Raw genomic sequence first — 21,072 nt, 5'->3', positions numbered from 1 at the left:
ACTTTAAGCCTAAAACTACCTTCACCCAGTTTTGGGAATGCTTCTTAGCCCAGAACCCCCAATTTTTTTTGTCCAAATCTTCTGAAATCCGGATTTACTGGGTCCAGATCTTCGAAGGTTTACTGTACTTGTACTGTAATTAAATTATAAAAGTTGCTAAAAAATCATTCAATACAGTAAACCCTTGCTATTCATGGGGGTTAGGTTCCATGGAATAGCAAGAATCGGAAAAAAACCGCAAATAGTAACTTATACTGTACTACCTTGGTGCACTACTGTACAGTATACCTATACTGTGTATGAAAATGTAAGTCACCAATATTACTCTCCTTTGTATGTGGAAGTTTGGAGCTTGATGAAGTGTACTGTACAGTAGGATGAAATCTGTTTACTGAAGCATAAGGAAACAACAGGATCACTGTTGGAAGAGGTGATGCAGTGGTGGTTGGTGAAGAGGTGGGTGGGTGGCGAGGCGGCAGCAGCTGACCGAGTAGGTGAGGGAGACGAATCAACTGGGCGAGCGGCTGGTTCTTTCTTAAAAAACATTGTGATTGATAGTTGTTTCCTCTTGGCTTTGAGGCCTCTAAACGTTTCACTCCACTCGCATCACTAGCACTGACACTAGGCAGTCTTTTAGGGGCTATTTCACACAGAAACACTAAAGTTTTCAGTACAACACAAGAGATGCTGCATCACAGGCAATGGTTGAGCGCAAACAAAGGGAGAGGAGTGAGAAGAGACGCTGTGGGCGTGACTCTACTTACCACGAAGTCAAAATCATGAATCGCAAACCCATGAACAGCAAAGGTTTACTGTACTCTAATGTGGCTTAGAAATACAGAAAATATAATATAAAACTATAAAAAAAGAAAAATCAAGAGCATGGGTGTGTACGGTATGTGTATGGAGGCAGTGGGCTATAACTGTCGGGCCGTGCTCCCTCCCAATGAGATGTCATGGCTTATACACAGCAGCGCGACAGCCACATGTCTGTGAATCTGCTGGTTGAGTGCCTGGTTGAAGTGGGTCGTATCATCCAGAGGATGGTTTGAGTGTAGAAGGAACTATTTTTTTTTTACATAAAATGTGTGTTATTGTATCTTATGATATGCTATGTATCAATTTAATTGTTTATCATAGCAATAAATATGGAGGCTCTTCCCCATTGCGCACAGTTTTCAACCTTACAATTGTAGCTCATTTTGTAGGAAATTTTATTATTACAGGTACTCCTCGGCTTACGACCTACTCGACTTATCACCACCCGGACATACGACCGCCCCAGTCGTGCCAATTTTTTTTCAAATTACGTATTTTCGAGTCCCGACGTTAGTGATTGCGCTGTGTGTTGACAAAATTTTCGTTTGTAATTCGCTTTAAGAGGCTGGCAAGTTTAAAAGTGAGAGTTTTGTGGTGCTGAGAAGAAAAAGAGACACCCATTTTAGATTTTCTATGTATTATTTTCGCATTTTCGACTTACGACCAATTCGACTTATGATCTGGATTTGGGTCCCTAACCCCGTTGTAAGTCAGGGACTGCCTGTATTATTATTTCATTTTGGTGCTGATTACCCGGACCCCGAATAACCACGGTTCTACTATGGCTTACAAGTACTGTAATAAGCAAATTAGTTTAAGCAACTAAATTAGCATAATAAACTTAAGTACTGTATCCTAATTGTTATCGCCACGCACAATTGTACGCGCCGGCCACAAGTTAAATGAAGAAACTGTTTACAACTCAGAATAGATTACTAAGCAAGATGGAGCTGTTAGCAGCTGTGTGACTGCCTGAGGGACAGACTATATCGCCTTCTACTGTAGAGGCAACATCTTGATTCTTGTCAGCCAACATCTTCCTGCAGGACATAATATTTGTTCTCGTTGGTCTAACCCAGTGGTTCTCAACCTGGGGGCCATAGCCACCAAGAGAGCCACGGCTAGAATTTAGGGGAGCCACGGCGAGCTGTTATAAATTGTACGTTTCCAAATAATGTTGGGAATCTGAATTAAATGAAACTTGTATTACAGTGGTCCCTCGGTTAACGAGCACAATCCGTTCTAGAAGGTTGCTCGTTAACCGAAAAACTCGTTAAACCGAAACCATTGTTTCAATGGGTTTTGGGTAATTGGTTCCAGCTCACCAAAAATTGCCTAAATTCAACAAAAAAGGTAGAAAAGTACACTTACTTTGAGGTGTGTATGTAGAAGGCTCCTGGATGATGATGATGGGAATTAGAATGGGGGGTGGAGAAGGGAGAAGAGAAGGCATTGGGGTGGAAGAGAAGTCACCCCATGGCGCCATTTCACCCAAAAAATTTTAGTTCTCTTGGTGCAATTCAAGATTATTTTCTTTAAATCAACACTGCACTGCATTATATATTGTCAATATGTAAAATAAATTTCAAAATGACCAATAATATGCTTGCAAAAACAGAAAAAAAGCATTTAGTTGAAGAGAGTCTCAAGCAAGATGTTACCTCCACTGGAAAGATACAAAGACTGACGCCTGTATGGTGTGTTGAGAGGCTGGATGGCACGCATAAAACTAGTTTCATTACCTTCAATTATGTTCAATGATTGTTAAAATGAGTAAAAAATTTAATATTAAACTTTTAAAATTATTGAATAGTATAAACTTCTTGATATTTGCTAAAATGGTAAGGAATTTAAGCCCTAGAACCGATTATTGTATTGGCGGACTAATACTACAGCTGGTGGACCGCCAAATGCAAGCGAAATCATGTTCAGGTTGGCTCGTAAGAAACTTGTTAATCGAGGGATTGCTCGTTAACCGAAGTTAAGAATCTTATGGAAGGTAACTCGTTAACCGAGGCGCTCGTTAACCGAGGGACCACTGTACTTATTTTGACTTGGCAGAAGAGAATTTTCATTCTTTTCTTTTTGTCATATTGTTTAATCATGACGACAATACAATTTTAATATTTACATACTCTGGTGCTAATTTTTTTTTTTTTTTTTTACGGATTATTTAAGATTTCACAGGTCCAGTCCCTGTCTGTGTGACAGGCGCTGGACCGAGCTGCTGAACTGACTTGTTCATTACGTGTCCGCGTGTCATCCCTTTGCAAGTGGTGATAGGACCGAATAATCTCAGTTTGGCCTGGGATACCATCACGAAAACAGTGGAGTGTATTGTCTCTGAACCATATATTGTGTTTGAGCTTGACTCAAGTATAATATACTCCATAATTGGTGTTATACTTATTTTGTTTCATAATTCATGCGGTCGCTGCTTTTCGTGGGTGAAATATTTGTACACTTTCTTTATTAATTATTTCCTTATTTATTGGTGCCATTGTTGTTCATACTCATTCTTTAATTATATAATCCTACCATTTTTAGTGCTAAATTGGTATGACTCACTATTCTTCTCATTCTTCCAAGTTGGGCAGTGCTTGTCAAAGGATGCATGTTCTTGCTTACAGGAAGTACACTTCAGCTTGCTAGCTTGAGTGTGAATGTTTACCTGTGTGCATGTTTGTGTATGACTGTATGTGTGTATGTATGTGAATGTGTGTGTGTTTGCCATTCTAACTCTTGTCATATTTATCTGTCCTTTATCATTCTTTAGTCTTTATCACTTGTCTGTTTGTCTGTTCTGGGAGAAAAATGAAGGAGGCCACAAGGATGTTGAAAATTCCTCAAGGGGGGAATGGAGTGAAAAAGGTTGAGAACCACTGGTCTAACCCTAGACCCGAAAATGTGAGTGTGATTGTAAACTGTTGAATCCTCTGAGAACTCTAAATAACTTTAATAAGTGTATTTATGTACTGTATATTGATCATATTATTCAAACTGTGTCCTGATGTATCAGTAGTTGTTATATGCGAGTAATATTTAACAGGTTATGTACTGTACATTGATAGTACTATTCAAACTGTGTCTCCTGATGTACCACCAGTTGTTATATGTGAATTGTATTAAACAGGTTTTGACAGAATTATACTCATCTGGTCAATGACAAGGGTCTTATTGTTCTGCACAAGCCAAAATCGTTCCTATGAGCGATTACACTAATTATATATAAACAGGTTCACAATGGCTAAGTTCTGTAAAAAGAATGCACACACAATAATAATCCTAAAACAAAGATATAGAATTAAAGAGCATGACAGCCAATATCAACATACCTCTGCTTCCGTTCTTCTAAAGTTAGGTGATGGGAGTTTGGAGTTTCAACATAATTGTCCACAACTGGAAATAACCTATTCAAGGCGTAGGTAAACCCAAGAGTGGTCTTATGAATATTTTTCTTGTAGCGCTCAATACCAAATTTCTGTTGAAAGGATAGGACTATTAAATACAAATAGCCAGGAAAGGCCTATTAAGCACATAATGGCACAGTAGACCCTTATTATATCATAAATTGATACTTTGTTTTCTTAATGTCATGGTGCCCTAAATTACTCCCATTTTTCTTTGAGTGTATGGTGTTGGTGGTGATGAGTCTACTTGTCTTCATTGAATTTGAAGAGTAATTTATACGGTGATTGTAGTAGAATGATGACACATAGAAAGCTTATTTTTTAACTTAATAACTTTGCCTTGTTTTAGAGAATAATGAATTAAGTAAGCATATGGTAATAAAAAAAGCTGATTTTTAAAAATCTTCAATATTACTTAAGAAAAATCTAAAAAAATAATAATAAAATTACACAGTTATACCCCGATTTACGCGGTCAATAGAACCCGCGGAGGCCCGCGTAAAACGGGAAACGCGTAAATGGAACAACTGAACATATGGGATTAATTGAAATAGAGACTGGGCCGACCCCCAAACTCCACTTTTTCAGACAATACCTACGTTGTAGTAAAAATAACACATATACTATATATATATACTATATATATATATATATATATATATATATATATATATATATATATATATATATATATATATATATATATATATATATATATATATATATATATATATATATATATATATATATATATATATATATATATATACACAGTGGTCCCTTGGTTAACAAAATTTCGGTTTACAAAACTTCGATTAACGAAAGCCTTATGAGAAACGCGCTTTGTTGTGCGCATCAGCTGATCGACTGGTCCGCCAATACAGTAATTTGGTTCTATGTTTACATTTGTTTCCAGTGGAGTAAATATCAAGAAAGTCGTGCTCTTGAATATTTTTGCATTTTTTATATTAAAATTATTGGTCATTCTAATTTAGTTAACATATTGATAATATAGACAGTACAGGGAAAAGTTTTTGTGCACCAATCAGCTGATCGAATCACCCACCAACGCTTCTTAGTTTAACTTTGTTTACAGTGGAGTGAACATCCAGTTTGTTGATCTCTTGAATATTTTTGCATTTTTACATTAAAATTATTGGTTATTTTGAAATTTAGTTCACATATTGATAATATACAGTGCAGAAATTATCATGAAACATGAAGGCATTAGAACCAATGCACTCTGTAAAGAATATGTCATGTCATCAACGACTGCCTCTATAATCAGCTGTTTGATATGTAAACAAAGCTGCCGGGAATTCGACATACACGCCTCAAAGTAAGTTAAAATATAGTATTCTATTGTTTTTTTATTTTTTAGTATACAGTATACTGTACAGTACTGTATTTAGTTTATATTTAATGTTTTGTTAATTCTATTACTGGTATACAGTACATTGTATGTACTTTTTCTGTGAGTTGGAACCAATTACCCAATATCCCATTGAAATAATAGATTCAGTTAACAAAATTTCGGTTAACGAACGACTCTGTGGAACCAATTGTGTTCGTTAATCGAGGGACCACTGTATAGTCTGAGACTATGAACAAGCAGTGTGCACAACTGTTGTAAAGTCAACACCATTACCCTTATGTCTTATGTGGTAACGGTAACTTTTGCAGGGCTACAATTCCAACAGAAAAGTAAAATAATCAATGGATTACTTCTACCTCTCTCTCTGGGATTTTCCTTGATTTTGTTCCTGTAGACTTGAAGGGATTATACAGAAGTCATCTACCATAAACACAAGGTCATAATTATATAGTATTTATGGTGTTAATTATGGACAGAACACAGTTCGGATTCAACTCTATATAAGTATAAATATAAAGTGAACTACTTTACCTGGATTGCATAGCCAAATCCAAAAATCTTGGAGTCAATCCATGCCTTTCTCTCTGCTACTGTCCACTGTGGGTTTTCTGGACTAGGTTTGTAAATCACTTTCTCCACACAAGTCATAACCTGGTATGAAAAAGTAGTCTTTTATTGCCAATGCTATAGTCCATTTAAAACAAATAAAAAGGTTTATGAAGTTTCTCCATTTACAAACTACATATACATTGAGATCTCAAAACTCTTTCAGAGATACATTTGCTCATACCTGTTTTCAACTTCAGAATCTTCCTTCAAATATTTGTGTTTTTCCACAAAAAACATCTGATTCAACTCATAAAACTGCATCATGTAGAGAACAACTGTGACCAAATCCATTTTGCACGCTTGGTTAGCCTTGATTACCTGATGGCAGCTTTTCTTACTGCTAGGTCTCTTGTAGTGTCCATTGTCAGGTTACTAACTCTTATGTCATTTCTTACTTCTCCCCATGTCATTCTTGGCCTACCCCTGGCTCTCCTCCCCTCCACATTTTGGCTCCTGCACCTCTTGACCCAATTGGTCTCATCCAAACTCTTCACATGTCCAAAATCCCAAACCATTCTGGCCTGCCTCAATGAAAGACTTTGTCAATACCCACCCACTCTCTTAGCTCTAAACAAGGCATCCTGTCTTTCAGTGTCACATGACTCATCCACCTCACCTTTCTCATTTCAGGTCACTCAAGTTTACTTATGCCACCCTCTTTAGCTGTCCACGTTTCATTACCATTCAACACCAGCCACTCGGAGGAAAGGTCCTCCTGCCGTCATTAAAGGCAAGCAGCTCCCTATGCTTCTTCCAGTCATTTCTGATTCTTGCAAATGAGCAAGCTTAAGCACCCCCACCAGCATTGATAATGTCGCCCATGTAACAAAACTCATCAATACAGTTCAGGAACATATCCTTAATGCTGGGTTTCTCCACTCTTGCTAGGGGCTCATGGTTACATGCAACATCCCAAGTCTACCATCTACTCCACTGCACTTCTTAAGTGTACCAACCTTCCACACTCATCGCACATTATTGAACTGCTGCCAACACCTTTCTTACAGACAGCACATAGCCACTTTTCACTTTCCATCATGGGTCCCTCACCCACATCACTCATCAATACAGCACTTTGTTTTTGCCACATTCACTCTCAGGCTCTCTGCCTCTATATCATCCTTCCATTTTCTTAAACTTCTCCACTGTTATCAGCACTTAGGCATCAGCATACAACAACTTTCACATCAGGCCAGTCCTGAAGTCCCATGATATTATCTCCAATACCATGAACAGCCTCTAATGGATTCCTACTCTTACCTGAAATTCCTCACTATTTACGTAAGTAGTTTTTGAGCCCTCATATAATGATACCATAACCACTCAAATAAGGTACTTCTCGACTCCTAGCTTTTGCATTGCCCACTTTTTTACACCATGTGGTGCCCTGTCATATGCCTTACCCAGTCTACAGCTAAGTACAGGTAATACAATTATCTCTCTTTACATAGATATTTCTCCAACAGGCTGTTTGTATAGCCTAAAACAAGGGCTCCCAACCACTAGTCTGCGGACTGGTACCGGGTCTCGGAAATTATTAAAAAAAAAAAAAATTCGACATGTAAATATGAAGATTTAAAATATACTAACATATTATTATACAGGTTGTTCCTCCCTGATTAAGCATCCTCGGGACCTGACCAAAGCCGGACCAGGGAATTTTCCGAACCATGGGTGGTCAGTATAATATACAGACAGACCCCGACTTACGACTGCTACGACTTATGACCGTCGGGACATACGACCGCCGCAGATTTTTTATTAAAAAAATTTTATTTATTTTTTTTTTTTTCAAATGACACGCATTTTCTATACCGAAACGTTTACAGTTAATGTAGTCTCCATGTATAATTAGAAAATTATGGGGGCCCCATGTGCATTCAGCTGACTACATTAAAGGTAAGTACTCAGTCACACTGTAACCATTCCTTATTATTTATTACTTTCACTGTACTGTATCCATTCCTCATTATTCATTACTTTTACTGTACTGTATTTCATTGTAGATTATTTATTTAAAAAAAATTATCTATGTCGGACTTACGACCTGGATTTGGGTCCCTAACCCCGTCGTAAGTCGGGGTCTATCTGTAGTACCAAAACACCTTGCACAGCACTACTAAACCATTGTCATATAACATTTTAATTTCTAATTTCTATTTTAAAATTAATTGATACATAATGGCTCGATATGGCTACTTATCGCTCTAAACAAGAGACTGAGAATATACTATGGTGCACTAACTCATCTGGGATTTTGGGGGGAAAATAAAATGTTTTATTAACCCAGCACCAAATGAACCTAATAATATGGGCTGATGAGCATGGGAGGTTGGTTGCTCTCCTCCCTCCTCATCCCTCTGCCAACTCCTCTCCCAGACTACCCCACCAAACATAATTTTGTACAGTTCAGTATCTTAATATAATTCATCTTAATCTATTTCATAACATAATAAATTACTTTTTGGAACCCAAAAAACTGTGGTGTTTGGTAGAGTCACACTGGATAACACCCTTCTCACGTGTGTCCAGGCCGAGGCTCGAACCCTTGACATATTGGTGAGAGTTATGCGCGTTACCGCTGTACCACCAATACCCAAACAGATTATGTAATCTTTCCAGTTGTAATATTCAAGATAAAATGACATCCAATCAACAACTTTAATCAATCCAACATAATCATTCAACTTACCTTAGTTAATCCAACATTCCTTGTATATGTGCACAACTCTTTCTTTTCTGGATCCACAATAGATTCTTCAATTATGCTGACATTTCGAGCATTGATGAGACGTTCACCCCATTTTGGCATGCGGTTTGTCTTAGTTAATATACGTTTTGAGTGCAGTTGATGGCCAATGATTTTTCTAACAACAGTGTCCTCCGACAGTACATGAGAACTGTAAAAATAAAGGGCTAATGATAAAATCCAACTTTTTGTGTTGATAGCCAAGCAACTCTCACAACAGCATTAATCAGACTGGAGTTCTAGGACCGTACATCCGTCACTGAAGATCAAGGAGTGTTCATTATGATAATCCATCTCACCCCATCATAAATACCACCCTTAAAATGGAGATTGGCAGCACAGGCTGCCCTACAAGACAGGAGGTCTTATAAAGCCATGTTTACCAATTAAGGATGAAACCTGCCACATTGACTGTCCTGATTAATCCTTATATTCAGTTTCTTACTGACCGCCCACAACTTCTGCCAAGCAGGTGTCATAACTGCTGTTAGCGAGAGAAGTGGAAGGACATCTTACTACAGAGGCTCCAAGGACTAAGCAGACATATATCTCAAAGGTTTACCAACTGAGAAGGAACCACCCCAACATTAGGAAATTTCCCTGCATAATGCCAAAATTTATGACCCACTCTCCCATCACTCCAAACACCTTCATGAAATTGAAAGTACAGGCAGACCCCAACTTATGAAACTTATGAAAATTCAATGATGGAAAAAAGAAATTGTCCTTTGGTCTGATTGAAGAGCAAACATGGAGAATTAACTAAAAAAAAAATCATAAGTAACAATGAAAAATATGCTAAAATAATGCATTTTTTTTTTGCTACCAGTATGCTTATCTATTTCACAAACTTATTTAAATATTCTCTAACACTCAGTGTTATTAGGTCTACAAATAAGCTTTCACTGTCATCATTCTTCTACAATCACCTTATTACTTACTCCTCTGTTATTGAAGTCACTATACATTTTGCTCCGGCCAAAACATACTCTAACTATTTCTGTGCAAAGTTGCCCTTACTCACACCTAGAACTTCTGGTAACTCCGCCCACAGCCTCACTTGTCTCATAATCTTCTTGAAGCATCAGTTGGCGCCATCAATTACCCGATCACATTTGAGAAACAAAAATGTGACGTCATTGCTGAGGATATTTTTTGAGCCTCCCACACCCCAAGTCACTTCTCTCACTCCATCCTTCCAGCTCACTTCATCTTCGGTTCTCCAACCTGTGGTGGTGATTCTCCAGCACATCTTCAGTCATCACGGCCCGGTTAACATACGCTAAGTTTCTTGTGAAGTTACTCTATTTCTTTTGAGTCTAGGGACAAGCCAGCCTTAAAACAACTTATTTGTGCAAATGTGAGTGTCCAACTTGTGCTTTTCCCAGTGAGTCTTTATACTGTACTAGGGCACAACACTTACTAATTCCAGGGCAGTGATCCTAGTACGTGTACTATAATACCTCTTATAATGGACAAGATACATTCTTGAGGCTGGTCCACTAAGCGAAATATCAATTAGCCCCTCCAAGCTCAGGGCATCAAATGAGGACATGGATGGTTAATGGCCCAGTACGCTCACGGCATCAAATGATTCACCAATTTTTGCACCACCAGTTTGAACTGTATTGGCGGGATATGATGTATGTGGGCTGTGTGACTATTTTTCTGCCTGATCACATCCTGTAATGACAGCTAGAAGGCCACATGGGCCTAACAGGAGCAAGTCTAATCTTGGTGCTTAAGGGCTAGGGTATTGGAGGGTGAGGGGCGAGACTCGGCTGCTTACCACATTGTTCGTGTTAAATAAAAATATTTATATGTAAAAACATAGTAATATACTTTACTCACCGATAAAAGTGATGCTGACTTTCATTGGCTCATGGGATATCAAAGCATCTTTTTTGTTCAAATAATAGTCACACCGCCTCCATACATCATGATCTACCTGGCCTGGGGTGGGGCAGAAGTTACACATCAGCCACTTCTTTAAACATTTACAAAAGTCAAAAGATATACAAAACATGAGCTCTGTATTCAATAGTTAAAGTGTTACTAAATAAGAAGTTGCAAAAACTGGATTGATGATGTTTGTGATTGTGTAACAGGGTAAACTACATAAATTGCAAAATGATCTGCAATAAGCTCTTTACAAGAAAATGGTAGCCAGAAGTATGTACAGTATATCAAAACTTCAACCCAAGGTAATACCACATACAGAATATACAGCATATCTCCAAAACCTCAGGGTATATCTTCAGGTACTTCAGTTGAAATGTCTAATGTTTGTTGAATTTAGATCCAACCAACCGAATGGGGCTGGACACTAGATGACCAGATACCAATCCAAATGACAGACAGGAAACCAGATCCTGAACATAGTTCACACCATTGTCTGCTGTAAGTGGAAAAGCACATCCACGAACCCTCGTGCTACACAGCATAAAATATGTTAGTGCTTGTGGTGACTTCCATGTAGAACAGTGGTTCCCAAACACGGGGTCGCATAGAGATCATGGGGCCCCATAAAGCTCATAGTCCAGGTGTCAAGGACTGAAGGACGTGGCCGACAGGTGCTGTCTCGTTAAGTTGGGACCATAAATTATGGTCAAGGGAATAATGAATTACTGTGCTCTCCTTGTGTTAAGTCAGGCCAGTCCAGGGAAGGCGAATTACGCCGAACGCTGATGACACATTATGCAGCAGAAAATTCACACTCCTACCTTTGAATTGTTCTCAGCTCAATGCACTCTGTACTTCCCATGGATGCTAACAAAAAATTGCAACAAATTTCAATGATAAATTCCTTGAGTTGCTAACTGAATCTTTGGATTTTGTTCAGTTTCTGTTCAAGACAGATGTAAAACAGTGTGGCTCTTTTGTCCTCGAAATAGCAGAATTACAGGCTGACAATGAGGCAAGGGTGATTTTTGCTATCTATGATGACATATCAATGTTTTGGGATATTTATCAAATTGACATTCAGCGGTTAAAAATCGAGCTACAGTATTAAGGTTCTGATATAATTTGGAAGTCTGTGAGGCAGCTTTCTCGTCAATGGCGTTTATAAAATAATTATCACCGTATCCGTTTATCAAACTAACTTAGAGAATTGTGTGCTATGTTGTTTAATCACATAATTATACCCCCAGTTAACAGAAAATTTATTAAATGATAATGCACACACATTACATATGAATTAAGACTGATGTAACTTGTAATGAAAATTAATTATATGATGGTGCACCCAAGTCATATATGAAATACGTACAGTATGAAAGAGATATAACTACGAAAATTGTATGTTGTGTTGCTTAACCATGTAATTATATCCCCACGTATAGAATATTAAATGGTCATATAACGTCACATATTATACATGAGAGTTGTAGCCTGTTTCTACCAGTGTTTACTTTTAGACTTCTCAATTTGTAATACATTTTCCTGACTTATTTTTAGTTAAATACGAGTGAACCCTCGAAGATCTGGACTAAAAGCGGAAACCACCTGTCCAGAAAAGTCGATTGTCCGAATTTTCCTGCGAATAATAAATGATATAAGAAACACCAAAATTACAGTACTAGTGTAGTGATAAACAAATTAACGTATATAAACCATGCATTTACCTATGATAACATAATAAGAAACATTGTATCATTACGAGAGTGAATTAAATAATATTCCCAAAAACAACAATTGTCAACTCTGTTTATGTTTCCCACCTCCTCGGGCACCTGTCTCCAAGCAACTGACAGGTCAAACAGCGCCCACGGGCCTAAAATGTCTTTGCTCTGGTTTGTGAATGTTTCTTAGGGAAAATTCTAGGAGGCTTTTCAGCCCAGAACCCCCAATTTCTTTGTCGGGATCTTCCAAAATCCGGATTTCCCGGGTCCGGATCTTCGAGGGTTTACTTCAATATGTCCGTACTTACTCGAAAGATCTTCATATATACAGCACACTGTATGTAATGACTTGGGGTTGCACTGGATAGGCTGCAGTACAGTACAATGTCGATATAACCCGAGATACATTCCAAGAGGGGTCGCTTTAAACCGAATTCGCACTAAATAGAAGTGTTGTTTCAATGGAATAATTTAATTTGGTACTTGAGAGAGACACAAAATACTAAAAAGACTGAGAGTCTACCCAGATGCACCTCAGCCCATCTCCAAGAATAAACAAAACATTGTTTTTTGTAGTATTATGTTAAAACAAACACTCATAAATCAACACAGCTAAAATTATGGGATGTGAAATGGTCTGTTTACTGGCTGGGAAGGTGGTCGGGAGGGAGGGAGATGAGGTGATATGTTTGACAGTTGATGCCAAGGTCTAGTGCTTATTTATTTATATGTCCTTAAGAGTGACTAACTTTTTCTCTTATTAAATGTCACTAAACTCACCTGGGAGAATATAATTAACATTGCTGAAATTCTTATAAGATAGTGATTAGTTTGAATATAAACATGCTATAGTTCGCATTAAACATACAAATTTTAGTTCTAACTAATTTTATTACAAAGGCTAAAATTTTTATCTCTTCTGCAAAATATATGACGTTCATGTTCAAATTATTCGCTGTCTTGCAAGGATTCTAGCAATGCAAATTATATTCTCCTAACCTTAGACTGTGATAATATATAAGACAAAAACTGTAAGACTATAACCACCCAACCCTGGCTGGGAAGATGAAGGGGGAGGGGGGGGGGGTGACAGTGACAAGTTTGACAGTTGGCGCCGAAGGTCTAGTGAAGTATTTATTTGTTTATTTATGTCCTTTAGATTGAGTTTTTGTTTATAAAATGTCACAGAAGTGACCGGGTAGAATATTATTAACATTGCTGGAATTCTAAATACAGTATACTGTACTGTACTGTACAGTATACTGTACAATAAAAAATAAAAAACAATAGAATACTGTATTTTAACTTACTTTGAGGTGTGTATATCGTATTACCGGCAGCTTTGTTTACAAATCAAACAGCTGATTGTAGAGGCAGTCGTTGATGACATGCCATATTCTTTACAGAGTGCATTGGTTCTAATGCCTTCATGTTTCATAATAATTTCTGCACTGTATATTATCAATACGTTAACTAAATTTCAGAATGACCAATAATTTTAATGTAAAAATGGAAAATATTCAAGAGACCAACAAACTGCATGTTCTCTCCACTGTAAACAAAGTTAAACTGAGAAGTGTTCCCTGTACTGTATATATTATCAATATGTTCACTAAATTTCAGAATGACCAATAATTTTAATATAAAAAATACAAAAATATTCAAGAGCCACTGCAAATGAATGTAAACACAGAACCAATTACTATATTGGCAGACTAGCCAATCAGCTGATGCGCACAACAAAGCGTGTTTCTCGTAAGGCTGTTGTTTATCGAAGTTTTGTTAGTTGATGAAACTGAAAATCCTTATGGTAGCTAATTCGTTAACCGAAATTTTGTTAATTGAGCCGTTCATTAATCGAGGGACCACTGTAATTACAAATGGCAAAACAATTTTCTTTTGTGCAAAATATATGACGTTTATATTCAAATTATTCGCTGTCTTGCAAATATTCTAGCAATGCAAATTACATTCTCCTAACTTTAGTCTGTGATATTATATAAGATAAATACTTAAAGCCTACTATATAATCACTAAACCCTGGTTAGGAGAGAGAGAGAGAGAGAGAGAGAGAGAGAGAGAGGGAGGGGAGGTGACAGTGACATGTTTGCAGTTGGAACCGAAGGTCTAGTGAAGTATTTATTTGTTTATTTATGTCCTTTAGATTAAGTTTTTGTTTTTTGTTTATAAAATGTCACAGTTAGTTTTTTAGTTTAACAAATTTATTGACAAAGCTTGGAGTACAGTTTGCCTATTCTGAGTAATTCAGTCAGGTCTTGACACAGAAGTGACCAGGGAGAATAAAATTCACATTGCTGGAATTCTTATAAGATAGTGATTAATTTGAATATACATCATGCTATAGTTTGCACTAGACAAAAATGTTAGTAATCATTTAGTACATTATTTTGAGTACGTGTACAGTACAGCTTTGCCCTTAGGACAGTGTAGCGTGCCCAGAGAAACATTAGGCGCGAAGTTTAAAATATGATGTGCCAGATTGACTCTCGCAACATAGGAAAGATTCACTTTAAATTAAAACATTGTCCTAATTGTGGGTGTTGCTTTAAATAAATAATCTTAAATTGAATCGCTTTAAATCGACGTTCTACTGTACTAGACGGGGTCTCACAGGAAAATGCTTGGGAACCCCTGATGTAGAGGAAACTGAAGGGCAAACCAATATCTTGGATTAATTTTGTATCCATCAGAATGACCATGCATGTATCAATAACTGTATAATTGTTTCTTTTTATGTTTGTTGTAACTTTAAGATTTCAAAACCAATTACGAATACCAAAGAACAACAAATTATCAAAACATAACAAAATTCATTGAATAAGCACTAACTACGATTATATCTTGGAAGTTCCATTTACCGTACAGTTTATGAATACTGTATACAGTATAGAGAAAGGATTTGCATAATAAACACATAATTATTGTTTGAAGATACAGTAATATTATTTCTGAACAATAATTATCAGTCAAAGGATACAATACCCTCAAATCATGCAATAGTCACTTTGACCATCAAACTTTTATTAATTTGCACATAAGACCATTTTTGCATAGAACATATAAGCAGAATTTTTTACTTATACAGGTATCCGTGTTCAAACGATCATGATTAATAGATAATGCATGATTAGAATATGGTAACCACAGTCTGCAAATCAGTGAATCAAAATTTACCTAAAGATTTACTGAATATGCATGAGTAATTACACTCCCAGTACAAATGTACCATGTATTGTTTGTTTTTGTGATTTTACACACAATAATTTTAGTTTTTACAATATTATGTTAAATATCTAATCTACATATTAAAAAATTCCCTAACTACATTTTTACAGATTTTGGATATACAGTATAATAAAGCACAAACAGTAATTCTAAATCCAATATTACAGTACAGTATTTGGCTTTTTCACAACCTTTCAAAAACCAGGCTAACTGTGAAATCAGGTTGGTTCCTTGACACAGCCAGGATCAAGCCACCCTCTTATAATGACAATGCTAGTTTGAACTTAACCTCTTGTGCATGGGACCCCCTCTGTGCTGAATAAAATCATCTGCCATTAGCCAAATATCAAAGGTAACATCCCAATAGTGAAGGGGTTAAATTAGGTCATTAGCAAACTTATACAAGATTTGAATGCTATAATCAAAGATTATACCCCTAGAAATGATGAAAAACACTGATTGATGAGTGGATGAACCTTGAAACTCCACGAGTGTTTGAAATAGCCTCTAAAGTACACAAATCCGTGCCCCTCATTGGGTGTAGGAAACATGGCTGCCTGTGAGCCATCTAAATACCACAGAGTCATGACTGACACTGGAAGGCTGAATATGAATTTACCATTTATGGCCAACTCATTTGATACCCAAAGTGCACACATGCTGATGTGATGTCACAATTAATTACATTCTAGCTTAAATGGTGACTTTTGTTTCTGAAGAGACCTTTTAGGAACTTGGTTATAGAAAGACACACAGTAATTGTTGAATTAGTCGTAGCCACTAATCTCCTTGGGTTTATACAGGTTTTCTACCCATGAACTTAAGTGCTTTACAGTGACTGTTTAGGCAAGGTATTAAATCATAAAAATTATGACAGAAAATAACAAATGAGTGGTAAATACCTTTCAGGGTTGGGATAGCGTTGCCAGAGGCCTTGAGCCACTTGCTCCCAAGAAAATTTGATTGTACTGCTGCCTTCATAAAACTTCATTGTTGTAGTTTTTTTGTGTTAAACTGAAAAATAATCATAAATTTATAAAGGAATAAAAAAACTCATAAATCACAATATAATTCGAGAAACAAATTTTTAAAGTTTAGTGTACATGTACACTCCCCCAAAAGTATTCATATGGTTCTTGTGTGGGTCAAATTATCTGGTAACACTTTCCTGCAGAGAACTGTTAGAATTCCAAAATAGCCCATTATTTTAGTATCATTCTTACATATATATTATGAATATATTTGTTGTGTAGTAATATCTCCATTAGCCAGAATCTCTCAAACCCGGAATTGAAATTTTCCGAGGGGCACATTTTCCAGAAAATTCCAAGAAAATTTTCCCAATACCTGGAAAATTCCAGGGATGGGGGAGTTTTTTCTGGGTTTAAGAGATGAAACTCAGGTGCATTTTCTGGAAACTCTGAGAAAATTTTCCCGATACAGTCAGTTCTGCTACAACGCGATAGTTGTGTTCTTGTAAAACCTCGCGTTCTAGAAATTCGCGCAATAGAAATAACAGGGCTTATGGAGAAAATAGGGTTAGGTGCAGATTACTCGAAATCAAAAAAAATTTAGTAGTTAGTCTACCACAAAGGATAGCACAGTCTAAATAAATGTTACATTCATATCTAATAATGAAATCATACAGGAAATGTAACACTTTACCTTGAAAAATATGAATATTTGTATACTCTGTAACTTGATGGGGGAGAAGGGTGATTTTGAGGAGTCATGCAGACAGGAGTTTAGAGTTGTCATCTCCTCAAGTTCCTTTGGCCGTGATCTCACACTTTTGCTAGCACTCAAGCTTTTTCCAGCAATACAGCTTGCTTTAATCTTTCCTGCATTGTCTCTAATGGTGCGTAAAGTAGACTCCTTTATTCCCGTTGCATGCACAATATCACATGTTCTTTCCTTATATTCAAAACGCTTGATAACATCAAGCTTCTCTTCAAGTGTCATAGCCTTTCTTTTACGATGACCACCGGGAATGCGATCACCACAACGCTTCTTGGAGATATTCTTCTTTTCCATATTCACAGTTAATACCACAAAATTGGAGAAATAGTAAGCAAAAATCACTGAGGACGATTCAAAACAACCCACATGTTTCAACTGATTGTGTGATGGAAAGAGAGAGCGCGGGTGTAAAACACTCTTTTTCTCTCTCTCTTTTATTTAAAATTTTACAATTTACATATATACATAAATATTACATAAATTATTTCTGCAATCCTTAATGTTTAATATTAACTGTAGTGATAATAAGGATAAGAATACAATGATCATGTAAAATGCTATTAGTCTGCACTGCAAAACATTATTGTAATTTTTTTTTTCATACAGTATTTATGGGAACAGCTAAATTTGGAAAAAAAGAATGAAATTTATAGAATCCCTATCAACTAACACTTCACAAACAAAACGCATGAATCAATTGAACATGTGATGTCGAACGTGAACTGTAAACACTGCATAACCCCGCGCCAAGCGACAGTACATTTAAAACGTTCGAGTGGAATCACGTTACAGCCAACACGCATTCGCGTTTTACAAATATCGTTCTTCTATTCATCGATTGTGTTATAGCCAATTCGCATTGACAAAACACACGTTGTAACAGAACTGACTGTACAGTACTTGGAAAATTCCGAGGCCGAGGGATTTTTTCCGGCTTTGAGAGTCGTCTCGTTACTCGGAAATCTCTCATTCCCGGAAATGTTCTGCACCAATTGTTCCGGCTAATAGAGATATCACTATTTGAAAAGTGTCAGGTCTTGAAAACACAACAAATCTGTTTTATGGATAAATACACAAGTTGTTGCCGGCTGGTACAGCAGTAGTCTTACTACGTCCTCCCTCCCTTCCCTCCTACACCTGCCAACTCATGTAGTGTTATGACTGATTGAATAGATCTGCTGAAACAGTTTTATGAATAATGGTTCCATACAACAATGCAAGTAAACGACTCACAGTGTTTCGTAACATCTCAAAAGTTTCAAATCCTGAAACATACATCAGTAACAGCTTTACACTTAAACTCCATAATTCATACTCTCCTAAATCAAAATCAATCATAATTCGAGATGTTTTGCAGTTACGTAATATATGTTACAAATTTCACAATTGGTAACATTTCAAAATATGAGACATTTCAAAATAGTACGATATATTGTACTATATACAGTCTCTCCTCGACTTACGACGGGGTTCCGTCCCGACGACCAGGTGGTAAGTCGAATTATTCGTAAGTCGAAAAGGCGAAAATAATACATAGAAATTCTAAAACGGGTGTCTCTTTTTCTGCTCAGCAACACGAGAACTCTCACTTTTACGCTTGCCAGCCATTTCAAAGGGAATTACAAACGAAAATTTTGTCAGTACACAGCGCGATCACTAACGTCGGGACTTGAAAATACGTAATGTGAAAAATATTTTATACGACCATGGCTGTCGTATGTCCGGGTTGTCATAAGTCGAATATGTCATAAGTTGAGGAGAGACTCTACTGTATTACAATTTTCATATTTGGTAAAATTTAGAATTACGAGACATTCACAAATATGTATAACACACGTCGCCATGAGATGCGACCGCCTTCCTCAGTGTAAACAAGTACTGTACAGTATACGCAAGTCGTTCAGTTCACATGGGTCAGTCGTACGGTGCACATCTATGGTCTACCACACAAGCTTTTTCCACTTGTTTTTCCATCATTGCCCACCAAAATTTGAGCCATTATCTCTGATAACCCAAATTCTGGAACTGTACTTAGAAGCATTAAAATTTTGATTGGGGCAGATAATGGAAAAGTATCTTTGTTTTGTTTGCTTTTCCCTAAGGAGGTGTTCCTCATAATTCATAAGGGCTAGAGCCCCTATTATTTCAAATTATGGGGTTTTTACTGAAGTACCATAAGCACATGGAGTCATATGTAGTACAGTAGTCCCTCACCAGCTGCAGACTTTGGGTATCCATGGTTTTTACTCTGTACTGTACAGTATACCATTTCACCTACCATGGCATTGAATTTCGAGTATCCACGGTTTAGCATGGCGTCATTTTCTCTCCGTGGTCCAATGTATTCATCTGCACAGCATCCAGCCTCCTGCCACTTCTCGCGCCATGAACTCTTAGTGTTGTGATCTCGTAACAAGAAGACATATTTTACTGCTTAATACACTGGATACTTATTACGTATTTTTTCCAGTAATAACATTGATTTTGCCTTTAAATATGGCCTCTAAGCATGCATTTGAGTGTGAGTGATAAAGGAAAGTGAAGAGAAAGTTGAAGTGCGAGATAGACTAGTGTGTGGCAAGAACGTAACGTCAGTGGGACCCGCCATGGGGGTAAACGAATCCTCTTTTCGTACGATTAAGAAAAGTGAGACTACAATATGAGCTTGTGTCATCCTCATCCACCTTTGTCCCAAATGAAGGTAAATACTCCTTACAGTTAAATTTATATTACTAACTAATTTATATCAAGCTATTTTATATGTATTTGACTCCAATTAATGAAATTTACAATGCAGGTATTGTTTTGCAAAGGAAAAGGCAACTTAGTTAGACCTTGACAAGTGCTATCAGCAGCATTGCAGCCTAACCCTCTAATTCCCATAAGCCTTAAGTCTTACCAACCGTGGATTTACCAACCACGGGTTTTTAGCAGGAAACTAACCCCCACAGTTGGCAGGGGACTCGTACAGGGGTACTGCACTTTTATTGCTACACAGTCAAACTCCTTCACAACCAATACCGGTCACACTATATTTCTATTTCTACCACCACTTCCACTAAAATATCTGCTTAATGCCGACACAGCTACTGTACTTGAATTGCTACAAATTACCTATCAACAAAACTTTAATTAGTGACATTAAATTGCTATAGCGCAATTTTTTATTTTTTCTCTATCTATGATCATAAATCACCTGTAATGGGCAGGTCATAAAGTATGAGGGAAATTGCAGGGTAAAACACGGTGAAAAAATGGTTATATGACACTAAAATTATGTCTCTGCATGATATGTATGTGAAGAAATAAATTATTTACTGTAAATACTGTACTCCTCAAAAAAATCTGCCGAGTCAGAATGTCTGCTCAGTTTCTTTGCAACCGACGTAAAATTATACCATGACACTTCAACAAAGTTGCTTTCATTGGTAGCAGTACTTTCTGTTTAATATGGCAGGGGAAATGCCCTTCAGCTAGGAAGTAAGGTAAGGTGAGGTAGGT

The 21,072-nt window shown here is 37.0% G+C and overlaps 1 protein-coding gene across 2 annotated transcripts in view; it reads right to left on the bottom strand.

Annotated features, from left to right (window-relative positions):
- The window catches only part of LOC121860344 (PRELI domain-containing protein 1, mitochondrial-like), a 31,685-nt gene that overhangs the window by 7,931 nt on the left and 2,682 nt on the right, over positions 1-21,072 (bottom strand). Inside the window, exons 2-6 of one of the 2 annotated variants that reach the window (XM_042357424.1) lie at positions 19,850-19,977; positions 16,734-16,845; positions 8,906-9,113; positions 6,136-6,255; positions 4,155-4,300 (exon numbers count right to left, since the gene is read on the bottom strand). In XM_042357424.1, the coding sequence (XP_042213358.1) occupies positions 4,155-4,300; positions 6,136-6,255; positions 8,906-9,113; positions 16,734-16,822 (563 nt within the window). In that variant the 5' untranslated portion in view covers positions 16,823-16,845; positions 19,850-19,977. The remainder of the gene's footprint in view (positions 1-4,154; positions 4,301-6,135; positions 6,256-8,905; positions 9,114-16,733; positions 16,846-19,849; positions 19,978-21,072) is intronic. The other variant, XM_042357425.1, reaches the window with a different exon arrangement.

The sequence above is a fragment of the Homarus americanus genome, unplaced genomic scaffold (assembly GCF_018991925.1).
Source record: "Homarus americanus isolate GMGI-L3 unplaced genomic scaffold, GMGI_Hamer_2.0 scaffold48088, whole genome shotgun sequence".
Classification (NCBI taxonomy): domain Eukaryota; kingdom Metazoa; phylum Arthropoda; class Malacostraca; order Decapoda; family Nephropidae; genus Homarus; species Homarus americanus.
The sequence above is the reverse complement of the archived record's forward strand: the minus strand, read 5'-3'. Positions and strand labels throughout refer to the sequence as shown.